This window comes from Peromyscus maniculatus, chromosome 6, assembly GCF_049852395.1.
Source record: "Peromyscus maniculatus bairdii isolate BWxNUB_F1_BW_parent chromosome 6, HU_Pman_BW_mat_3.1, whole genome shotgun sequence".
NCBI classification, from domain to species: domain Eukaryota; kingdom Metazoa; phylum Chordata; class Mammalia; order Rodentia; family Cricetidae; genus Peromyscus; species Peromyscus maniculatus.
In genome coordinates this window covers 49,954,775-49,966,329 of record NC_134857.1, presented here as the reverse complement: position 1 = coordinate 49,966,329, position 11,555 = coordinate 49,954,775, and the positions used below count along the sequence as shown (strand labels likewise).

The 11,555-nt window shown below is 48.6% G+C and overlaps 1 protein-coding gene across 1 annotated transcript; it reads right to left on the bottom strand.

Annotated features, from left to right (window-relative positions):
* Nucleotides 1-3,891: 3,891 nt before the first annotated feature.
* Il12a (interleukin 12A) lies at nucleotides 3,892-11,204 on the bottom strand. The gene is made up of 7 exons (XM_006972638.4): nucleotides 10,851-11,204; nucleotides 10,262-10,395; nucleotides 7,889-8,002; nucleotides 7,104-7,145; nucleotides 6,984-7,025; nucleotides 6,740-6,883; nucleotides 3,892-4,515 (listed from the first exon to the last, which is right to left on the bottom strand). Exons 1-7 carry the CDS (start codon nucleotides 10,939-10,941, stop codon nucleotides 4,360-4,362), a joined length of 723 nt encoding a protein of 240 aa, XP_006972700.1. The 5' UTR covers nucleotides 10,942-11,204; the 3' UTR covers nucleotides 3,892-4,359.
* Between the last annotated feature and the right edge of the window lie 351 nt (nucleotides 11,205-11,555).

Here is an 11,555-nt window from a genome sequence, read left to right as displayed (position 1 = left end):
CCCTGGCTCCGTCACCGCCTCATTTCCTCCTCCTTACAGTAACTCTGTGAATTTGGCGGTCTCTCCTAAGATCCACCAATGCGGAGATAGTAACTGAGGGTTTAACTGCTTTGTCTGAGGTGCCGTCCCCAAAGATGAATACGGATCCTTAAAATTCACTAAGATTTGTTGTTCTCTGAGGGCCAGGCTAGCACTTTGCCTGGGTCATTTTATTTAACCGTCACTCTGATCCTTTGGGGCAAGTCTGAGCATTCTCTTCATTTTTTAGAAGAGGGCACAGGGAAGGAGCCATAAACAATTTGGTCATAATACATAAGCACTAGTACACACATCTAGGCTTTAAGGCAGGGTGGGTGGGGGAAGAACACACAACACGAAAGAAACTATTTATATAGAAATAGAATTGATTTTGAAGACCTCACTTGGGCCAGTTGTTTGTTATTGTTTTGTTTTAGACAGAGGCTTGGCCTATAGCTTAGGCTGGCCTTGAACTCATGACCTTCCTAATGTAGTCTCCCAAGTGTTGGCATTGCAGGCATGTACTACCATGTTCACCTCCAGCTGTTATTTCAAAGGACATCCCATGATGATGCCTAGGGCAAATGCAATGAGTGTGTTCCTCTGTGTGGACACAGGTCAGAGGAGGAGACCTTCCCATTGCTGTGCTCGATCCAAGGAGGAGCCAGTCAGCAGGGGTCACGCCACAGGCCCGGAGAATCTTCTCAGATTAGAGAGCTGACTGTGCTGTGCCCTGTTCAAAGGAAGGAGCCTCTCTCTGGGAGGAGCCTCTGCCTGGGAGGAGCCTCTGCCTGGGAGGAGCCTCTGCCTGGGAGGAGCCTCTGTCTGGGCGGAGCCTCTGCCTGGGAGGAGCCTCTGCCTGGGAGGATGGGAGGAGCCCCTGCCTGGGAGGAGCCCCTGCCTGGGAGGAGCCTCTGCCTGGGAGGAGCTTCTGCCTGGGAGGAGCCTCTGCCTGGGAGGAGCTTCTGCCTGGGAGGAGCCCCTGCCTGGGAGGAGCCCCTGACTGGGAGGAGCCTGTGCCTGGGAGGAGCCCCTGTCTGGGAGGAGCCTCTGCCTGGGAGGAGCCTCTGCCTGGGAGGAGCCTCTGCCTGGGAGGAGCCTCTGCCTGGGAGGAGCTTCTGCCTGGGAGGAGCCTCTGGCTGGGAGGAGCCCCTGCCTGGAAGGAGCTTCTGCCTGGGAGGAGCTTCTGCCTGGGAGGAGCTTCTGCCTGGGAGGAGCTTCTGCCTGGGAGGAGCCTCTGCCTGGGAGGAGCTTCTGCCTGGGAGGAGCTTCTGCCTGGGAGGAGCCTCTGCCTGGGAGGAGCCCCTGCCTGGGAGGAGCTTCTGCCTGGGAGGAGCTTCTGCCTGGGAGGAGCTTCTGCCTGGGAGGAGCTTCTGCCTGGGAGGAGCTTCTGCCTGGGAGGAGCTTCTGCCTGGGAGGAGCTTCTGCCTGGGAGGAGCCCCTGCCTGGGAGGAGCCCCTGCCTGGGAGGAGCCTCTGTCTGGGAGGAGCCTCTGTCTGGGAGGAGCCTCTGCCTGGGAGGAGCCCCTGTCTGGGAGGAGCCCCTGTCTGGGAGGAGCCTCTGCCTGGGAGGAGCCCCTGTCTGGGAGGAGCCCCTGTCTGGGAGGAGCCCCTGTCTGGGAGGAGCGTGCAGTTACCCAGCTCCTTGGAGGATCTGGCCTCCGCTGATTTTTGTGTGATGGTGGGCAGAGAGTGAGAACTGGGACAGTGAGTTTATCCCAGAGGAGTGGCCACACTGTTTCCCTCTGGATCCCTGGAGATGAGTGGAGGACCTGGTGGGAAGAAACAACTTAGAAAAGGTGCCTGTCTAAATAAAGGTCTGAGAGTCTCTTCCTATTAAGAGGGAACGTGGTTATCCCAGAGCCAAATGCTGTGATATTCTGCTGCTGTGGGACTCTTTACATTCACATGGCTTAAAGACAGAATGAATACTGAGGCCAGAAGGAAGATGTGTCTTAAGCCAAAGGAAGGCAATTATGCATGGGGCTCAGGAAAGCATTCTATATAATTTAGGCAAGTAGAGAGCTTTTCTGTTTGTCTTTCAAAAAGGACTTCCCTCGGAGAGCCCAGAGGGTCCCAGGAATTAGAATGATTTCGAGAGCCTGTGTGTGGTACATTTTCTCCCAGTTGAAGAGAACGATAATGTATTTGTTTAACTCACAGCAGGTCATGGCCTGTGGCTGTCAGAGAGAACATTTTTGTGTGTGTTTTACTTTGAGACTCAAATGCTGAACAAAAATAGTAAAGTAATTCTTAAAAACCGTAATTCACATGGCCACTTGAATATTGAGACCTGCCTCGTTTCCCTGCAAAAACAAGACCAAGGGGACTGGGAAATGAGTCAGAATACTATGGCCATTTTTTCCTGCCCCCCCCCCCCCCCGCCCCCAAACAGGATTTCTCTGTGTAGTTTTGGTGTCTGTCCTAGATCTTGCTCTGCAGACCAGGCTGCTGGACTCGAACTCACAGAGATCTGCCTGGCTCTGCCTCCCGAGTGCTGGGATTAACCACCGCCTGGCACACTTTTTTCTTTCTTTCTTTTTTAGAGGTGATTTGTTACATACTTTATTAGTTACTTTTCTGGTGGCTACAGTGAGCTACTCTGACCACAGCAACTTGAGGAGAGATTCACTTGGGATCATGGTCTGAGGGGACAAGACATCAGGATGGGAAAGTCAAAGCTTGAAGCAGTAGGTCACCCTGTGTCCCAGGTCAGGAGGAAGACACTGATGAATGCTTGTACATGACTGACTGTCCCCTTTGTGGGGAGTCCTGGGACCCCAGCCCACGGAGCGGTGACTTGTGCATTCAGGATGGATCTTCCTCCTTTGATTACCTTAATCTAGATAATATTTCACAGATATGCCCAAAGGAGAACTTAATCTAGGTAATCCCTCACAGACATGCCGAGGAGATAATGTGATCTATAGGCATTATAATGCATTATAGGCAACAGGCTTGCGTCCTAGGTGCGCCTAGGCCCTGTCAAGTAGACAATCAATGTGAATCACACATAGCAATAGAGAACTAGAAATTTACCACTGAATTCATCCTGTACAGATATCTAATAATTTCTTCAGTATAAATTTCATTAAACAGAATTATGATGGTTTCTGGGCACTGGGATTACAGTGGACTGTCGTGGCCACACAGCATTTACTTGAGTGCTGGGGATCTGAGCCCCAATTATCACACATGTGAGATGAACACAGCACTCACTGAGCCATCTCCCCAGCTCATTGTGGCCATCTTTGTGAGGTCATTTTGTTGAAATTTTATCAGAATTTTTGACTGGTTAGTTTTTTTTGTTTGTTTTTTTGTCAACTTGACATAAACTAGAGGCATCTGGGAAGAGGAAACCTCAATTGAAAAAACGTCTCCATCAGATTGGCCTTTCGGTGAGTCTGTGGGGTGTTTTCTTAATTGATGGGGGAGGACACAGCACACTATGGGCAGTGCCAATCCTGGGCTGGCGGTCCCGGGTTGTATAAGAAAGCAGGCTGAGCAAGCCATGGAGAGCAAGCCAGTCATCAGCACTCCTCCATCCTCTCTGGATCAGCTCCTGCCTCCAGGTTCCCGCCCTGACCTCCCTCAGTGATGGACTGTAAGCTGAAAGATGAAATAACCCCTCCTCCCAAGTGGCTTTTGGTCATGGTGTTTATCACAGCCAAGAGAGCAAACGAAGACAGTTTTCCTTCAGTGTATCTCGGAACACTTAAATACTCCAATTAGCTAGGAGTAGTGGTGCACAAGTTTGACCCCACCATTCAGAAGGCAGAGGCTGCTTGATCTCTGTGAATTGGAGGTGAGGCCAGTCTGGTCTACACAGTGAGATTCTGTTTAAATAAATTAAAAATAAATACTTCAAGAACATGTGTGAAATGCTTGCATCACTTTATTAGAACCACATAATAGTTGAATGTTTCAAATTCATTTGATAAGATATATTATAATAAATAGAACATAAATAAATATAAATAAGGTCAAATACTTTCATGAATATAAAATATAACAATAAATACTTTTAAATAAGTGGTGATGAGTGTTTTCAGAAACACTTTACAAAAAGAATAGCTTATCAGTTCTTGCTCTACTGCTGACACATTCGGGAAGGACATTTTCTCTCCTTTGGAGGATTTTCATGATAACTTAACAATGTGCATAGTAAATACGAGAGACGTGACTGAGGGGACCATGCTGAGGTAGCTGTGCCACCTTCCATAGGGCTGTGAGAATGTGCCAGGAGCTTTAGTTTAACCAGGTTCTCAACCCACCTCTTACTAAAATTTCATTGGTTCATACTTTTGTAAAAAGGGCGCTAAGCGGGAGGGACTTGAGCTTTTCAGGAGGCATTCAGATAGCTCATCACTCTGTTGATAGTCACAGCACGGATGCTGAAAGCATGAAGGAGGATGCAGAGCTTAATTTTCACTTTGTAAGGATCTGCTTCTTCCAGGGAAGGTTTCTGGGGCGGAATCTCACCATTGAGATTCAGAGCCTAAAAAGAAATGCCAAGCATAACATCTATACAATTTCAAAATGAAAACGTTTGTCTGCAAAAATGGGTGAAGTCAATTCACAGTCCAGTGCCTGCAACCTACTCCCTCATACACTCTTAGACCCACCCCACAGATACCCCGGGGTGCACTGTTCCTGAGGGAACAGAGGGGAGAAATGTTCTTTTGCAAGCACACCTATGCCTTTAATGAAAAGACCCCTAAATGGCTCCAAAAAGTCCTCATTATGGCCTGTCTTACAGGAGGTAAGAGTCTCTGAGCTGGCATCTGCAGCTGTAGCTAATTAATTTGTATAGGTTATGTTAAGACGCCCAGTCCTTTGAGAAGAGGGAGCTGAGGTGGTCTATTGATTAGAACTCTCTATCAGAAACAGACCTGTTTGTGATAGAGACGCTATTTGTGTTAGATAAACAGACCAGCAGCGTGTTTCCCATTCGTTCCTTTGGATACGGTAGAACACTATGCCACTGAGCTACATTCCCAGCCCCCTTTTGATTTGGTGACATAGAATAAGAACTTAGGTTTATATGAAGCTTGATAATCTTGCTTGCTCCTCACAAAATCCCAAGGGAGAGGTAGTGTGTAAAGTCACCCCATTTTCCAAACAGGCAAACAGGAATTAACTCGGTCAGCACAGTTGTCTAGATCCTGGTAGACCTTTCTACTTCCCAAATCACCTTACTTCTGGTCTTGCTTATGCAATATCAATCACAATTCCCTGTATGGGAGATTGGTTGACAGCTGTACAAATGTCGCTGCCTTTCAAACAAGTCATCTGGCAACGTATAATGTACTGGCTAGTTTATGTTAACTTCACACACGCTAAGGTCATTTTGGAAGAGGAGAACATCAATTGGGAAAAACACCTCCACCAGATTGGCCTGTGGGCAAACCTGTGGTTATTTTCTTGATTGATGATTGATGTGGGAGGGCCCAGCTCACCCCAGGCTGGTGGTCCTCAGTGCTACAAGAAGGCAGGCTGAGCAAGCTGGTACCCAGTGTTCCTTTACAGCCTCAGCATTGGTTCCTGCCTTGATTTCCCTGGATGATGAACTCACTACCAGCTACAAGATGAAATAAATAAACCCTTTCCTCTCCAACTTGCTTTTTGTCATGATGTTTTATCAAAGAATAGAAACCATGACCAAGACGGTATATATGAACTGAAAAAGAAATCAATTGCTTTTCAGACAGGGACTTCTGAACATATCTTCATCCCATGCCCTGGTTACCATGGTGCTCGCCTCTCTAATGTGCATATTTCTATGTTTTGTGCTATCATCATACAGCAAGCTCCCACAAAGGAGTAACACTATGGATTTCCCTAGATGATAGATGACTTTTCATTTTTTTCACATTTTGGTTCAATATTATAACTGGGCACCAGCCTCTCTTGTTTTCCCTAATAATATTTGGATATATGTGCAGCCCTTTGAGTGTCCATTCTGCATTTTTTAAAAAAAGAACATGTGTATGTTTGTGTGTTATATGCACACACATTCATGTGCACACCTAACAGTTATATGATCTGTGCCTACAACATGCAGAAGCCAGAGAAGGAGGTCCTATGTTACTTTCCATCTTATTCCTTTGAGGCAGGGTCTCTTCCTGAACCCGGAGTTTTCATGGCTAGGCTTGCAGCAAGAACACCTCAGTGATCCTCCTGTGTCCACCCTTTGAGGTGATAGGCTGGTTCAAGACCACATCTGGTTTGTTGCATATTTGCCCCTGACTAAACTCAAGTCCTCATGGTTGTATATCTAGTGCTCTTAGTTCCTAGACTGTCTCTACATCCTAGTCTTGGATCCTTAAGAGAAGAAATTATTTAAAAAACAACCAAACAACCCTTTTTGCAGGGGACCCTAGTTCTGCCTTTTGCAGGCTGTATGATCTCAGATGAGCATCAGTGTCCTCCTTTGTACAGACCTTATTTGCTTGTCGTGGGGATGGTGTGAGAAAAACCATTTGCAAAGAGCCTGGTGCATAGCACAAGGTCAACAAGCAGAAGGCTGCTTGCGTTTGCCCTGTCTGTAGAGGGTCCCCTCAAGGCTGTCTTAGCAGAGGTAACCTTGCAAGGCTTTTCAAGGGAGGGTCAGGGGTCTGTTCAGATCTCTCCCAACCCAACAAGGGCTGATTTTATTGTATCTCATCAAGGACCTATCTTCAACAAGAAAGAGAGCCAGCGCTGATAGGAAGATGCCTTACCTGCATCAGCTCATCAATGGCTGCCAGCATGTTCTCATCCAGAATGATCTGCTTCTGATTTTGATCCAAAAGCTCTGCATTGATGGCCTTGAACTCTGTCCCGTACATCTTCAAGTCCTCATAGATGCTACTGAGACACAGGGTCTAGGTGAAGGGACAAAATGGGAAAGAAACCATTGAAATAAGAAATGCATTTCCTCAAAGGCATCCCACTGCTGCATTTGAGGGAAGTGGTGTGTCTTACCATCATCAAAGAAGTCTTTTCAGGGGGCAGGCAGCTCCCTCTCTAGAGGAAAGAATAAGCCGGCATCAGTGTGATGAATCAGTCATGGGGAAGGAACCTTTCTTTGGTTTGCTTACTTACTGTTATGGAAGAAGTCTCTCCAGAAGCCAGACAACTCTCATTCTAGAGGAAAAACATACCGAGGATATTAGTTCTTAGTATAAATCTCTCTGATATTTTATCTCAGACAAACTTTTCATTGCAGTAAGAAGCATCATGAAATTCACCATCACAACGACTTCTGTGCGCCTGTGTGTAGGAACTCATGTGTGCACCTGGAAGCCAGAGGACCACCTTTGACATCTTTCTCAGTCACCTCTCCACTACCTTATTTTTTCCGATACAGGGTCTCTCACTGAACCGCCACTCACTGATTCAGCTAGACTAGCTGGCCCATGAGTCCCAGGCATCCTCCTGTCTCTGCCTACCCTGGCACTGAGGCTATGTATGGAGCCATGACACCCAGCTTTTCTGTGGTGCTGGGGATCTGAACTCAGGTCCTGGTGCTTGTACAGTAAGCTCTTTACAATGGCTTCACCAGCCCCATTTTTTTTTTCTTTTAAAGACAAGCTTTTACTATGTAGCTCTGGCTGGCCTGGAACTCACTATATAGACCAGGCTGGCCTCTGACTTAACAGAGATTAGCTGCTTCTACCCATCAAGTGCTGGAATTAAAGGTATATGACACCACACCCATCTCATAGTTATTGAGCATATCCTTCAGCTCGTTGAAGTCTTCATATTGTTATGACTTTTCCCCCCCAAAAAAAATCTTGATAGCTACGTGTAAGTATTTGGAGACAGCTTAGGTTTAGTGCACAATTCTGACTTGTGTTGTGTGATTTCTGGGGGGAAGACCTCTGTACCTTGGCTAGTTCCAGTGGCAAACAGGCCTTCAGTGTGCTGGTTTTCTCCCCAGTGATGTCTTCATAATCAACGTCTTCAGGAGTGCAGGGATAATGTCTCAAAGTTTGTCTGGCCTGTGGAAAACCATAGAGAGAAGCTGAGGTGTTACTCTCTACAAGATAGCTGAGGCTGGCACCCCAGGGTATGAGCAGGACCAGAGCTGGTCACCCTAAGCCTTCAATTCTTTGACCTGTAGGAAAGTCAGACTCTTCATAAGATGAGAGGAAACAGGCCACCTACACTCTCCCTTCCCTCTCCTCCCCTCCGCTCCCCTCCCCTCTCCTCCCCCCTCCCCCTTTGCCTAGGCTGTTTGCCAGCAGGATATTTTAACACCAAGGGAAGGCTGCAGCAGCCTGTGTTGACCAGCATCAGCACCACACTGTGATGCTCGCTTCCGGTGAGTCCTGTTGTTTTCCTTTTGCCAAGCAGCTGTGCTGCATGAATATCTGTTTCTCGTATAACTTCTAAAGGGGGCCTGTTAAAGTCCCAGCTTGAAGGCTGTAACAAACTCTCAAGCCCTAAAGACTAGTTGAGCTTTAATTTACAGTGCACAGGGGCTGTCTCATACCCCGGTGTGCTGGAAAACATCGATGATCAGAATTACACAGACGTATTAAGAAGTCAACAGCTTTCTGACTGAAGGTTGAGATCATTTTCCCCCTCAACTATGGTACTAGGGATGTGACGAAGAAGGGCCGTGATGTGCTCTACTGGGTTCCAAGTTCAATCAGGTAGCAGTAGAAACCCAAACTAAGACAAGACTGAATTCTGCAATGTCTTGATCTGCAGCACAGATGTTTGGGCGTAGGAGAGTGGGTTTTTCCACGGAGCATCTGGTTAACTTTGAATTCCTCCAGTGCCTCCATCTCAAACCTCACCTTAGGAAAAAAAATCACTCATCTCTGCAGGCCTTCCTTCGGGAGCCATTTTTCCTTAAATTTCATGTGTACAAGTATTCTACCTGCGTGTATATCTGTGTACCACCATGTGGCCACAGTGCTCATGGAGGCCAGAAAAATGACACATTTCCTAGGCCTAGAGTTACAGATGGTTGTGAGCCACCATAGTAATGCTGGGTATCGAACTCAGGTCCTCTGGAAGAGCGGCCAACACTCTTAACCACTGAGCCATCTCTTCTGCCTGGGGGCTCCCAGTTAATTACGATTATTTGAGTGTTGAGGAACAATTGGCAGCACATTATGAAGGATTTGAAGGAATTCTCCAAAAAGGCCTTGTGGAATGGAACATATCTTGGGATATTCATAAGGTAATAAGCTAGAAGGTCCTTAAGAAAGATTAAGAAACACAGCAGAAAGAAGGAAGGAGTCTCTCTCCCTCTCTCCTTCTCTCCCTCCGTCCCTCCCTCCCTCTCTCCCTCTCTCCTTCTCTCCCTCCCTCCCTCCCTCCCTCCCTCCCTCCCTCCCTCCCTCCCTCCCTCCCTCCCTCTCTCCTTCTCTTCCTCTCTCCTTCTCTCCCTCCCTCCCTCCCTCTCTCCTTCTTTCCCTCCCTCCCTCCCTCTCTCCTTCTCTCCCACCCTCCCTCCCTCCCTCCCTCCCTCCCTCCCTCCCTCCCTCCGTCCCTCCCTTTGCCTCTCCTCCTCGGTTCCTATGTGCTTGTAAGTGAATGCCCTGTTGGGGTTGGAACACGGATCCTCATTCATAATTAAGTAAGAACGCTGCCACGGAGTCACAGCCCTAGCAGCTCCAGGACATCTGGAACACATTATCGCTTGCTGTAGCTTTGCAGCAAAAGTGAGAGAAAACTGTGGCAATGTTACAGCAGAAAAGAATATTTTTGCATTCAAATATAAAACCCGAGAAAAACAAATGGAGCTAGAAATCAAACTGGATCACACTTGCCCCAGAAAAATGAAGGCTGGACATGACCCCTTCCTGAGACTTGTCCATCCAACAAAGAAGTGCATCCCTGTGTTGGACATTGGTGAGCAGAGGGACAGACGATCAAATTCATCTTTACAGCTTGTGAAGAGCAGAGATCGCACCTAGGGACTGTCTCCCTGTTCAACCTCCAGTGAAGCAAAAGCTGGGAGCTCCTGACACAATGCCATACCCGCAGGCAGGCTGGGAGGGGCACAGTGAGTAGCCACTTTCCTCTGTGTAGGCACAGCCCGAACTGATGCCGTTATAATTTATTACCATCCTTTCTTTCTCTGGAGACACAGTTTCCTCTAGATAACATCTGCGAGGTTGGTAACGTTTCCTCAACGGCTCCTACCAGCTACCCATGAACTGCGGGTTCCCAGCAGACACCAGATGGGTTAGAAGTTTTTGCAACAGAGGAACTTGGAAGCCAGAAGGACACAAGAAGCTTACCTTCTCCAGCATGTGCTTAGTGGTCCTCAGCAGGTTTTTGGAGTGGTCAAGACACTGGGCAGGTCTGGAGACTGGTGTGGCCCTGGCCAAACTGAGGTGGATTAGGAGGACAAGGATGGCCAAAAAGAGGAGGCCTGAAAGGGAAATGGGGAGAGGGGGGCATCAGTCGAGCTTGTCAGCCTGGTTTGGCCTGCCTCTCTCTTCAGCCATTCTGGCCATCTTTGCCATTCATTTTCTCTGGGTATTGACCTCCCTCCATCCATGTTTCAGCCCTTTCCTCGGGGCTGACAGATAGAGCAAGTCTCCTCAAATCTTGTTAGAGATCTGTGTTCTCCTTACTCTAGCTCCAAGGCTGTGCCTTAGTTTTCTTCCGTGAGATGGGCATAATGGGCCCAGGCTGTCTATACTGAAGAGACCTTGCAGGTGCAGCGGAGATCTAGCAAAACCCTCCTTCCAGTCTTCCTTCCTTTGGCCTGCAATTGCTGACCGCCCTCTAGTCTCCCTTAGCAGGTCCAGGGCCTCTGTCTGCTCTTTCCCAGGCTGCCTTCCCTGATCCTGTCACCCTGGTCCCCAGCCCTGGGCTACTTACAGCGTGATGGACACATGTTGGGCCGGCACTGAGCAGGGACAGCTGGATGCTGGAGGTGAGGTGGTTGGACAACTGACTCCGGGGGACACATTTTTATAATTGTCTAGAGACCCAGCAGGACTTTCCCAGGACGGTGTCTCTTGCTTTCTCTCTCTGTCTCTACAAGAGCTTCTCAAGGACACGTGTGTCGATCGTCCCCCCCCCCCGGAGGGGGGGACGGGGGGGGGGATGGCGCTTTCGAATTAACTCTCGGAGTGCCCGTCTGCGAGGTTCCGGGACCGGCCCGCCGTCACCGCACTCAGAGCGAAAGCGAAATCGGCCCGCGAGTCGCAGCTTTTGTTCTGGGGCAGGTCTGTCCCTCCCCACTAACCCCCACTAGCCTAGATGCCCTGCCACAGGACGCTGCCCAGCGCCCCTTCCGAAGAAGCAAGTGCCACCCACTCGTCGTCTCCGCTGTGGACACGGAGTCTGACTCAGTTTGCTTTGCGAATGTGTCCCGCCTTAAACAATGCAAGGGACAAAACCGGTGCCACTATCTATCACTTAAGACTCAGTTCTGGCAGTTCTGGTTTAGTGCCATGGCTGGGAGAAAAGGCGGAAAGAGAGCAAGCTCATCGCTCTGCAGGAGCCCAGGAGGCAGCAAAAGCTTCTGCAGCCTCTGGGGCTCTGCAAGGAGGCATTTCATGGTTGCCAGTGGGATGGATT

What these genes read in the sequence shown, in the direction of transcription:
- Il12a (XM_006972638.4), bottom strand. Translation starts at nt 10,941, where the DNA reads ATGTGTCCCCCGGAGTCAGTTGTCCAACCACCTCACCTCCAGCATCCA. An exon ending in CTAAGCACATGCTGGAGAAG is followed by an intron (nt 8,003 to 10,261) that starts GTAAGCTTCTTG and finishes GGTTTTCCACAG; the next exon opens with GCCAGACAAACTTTGAGACA. An exon ending in CCATTGATGAGCTGATGCAG is followed by an intron (nt 4,516 to 6,739) that starts GTAAGGCATCTT and finishes ATTTCTTTTTAG; the next exon opens with GCTCTGAATCTCAATGGTGA.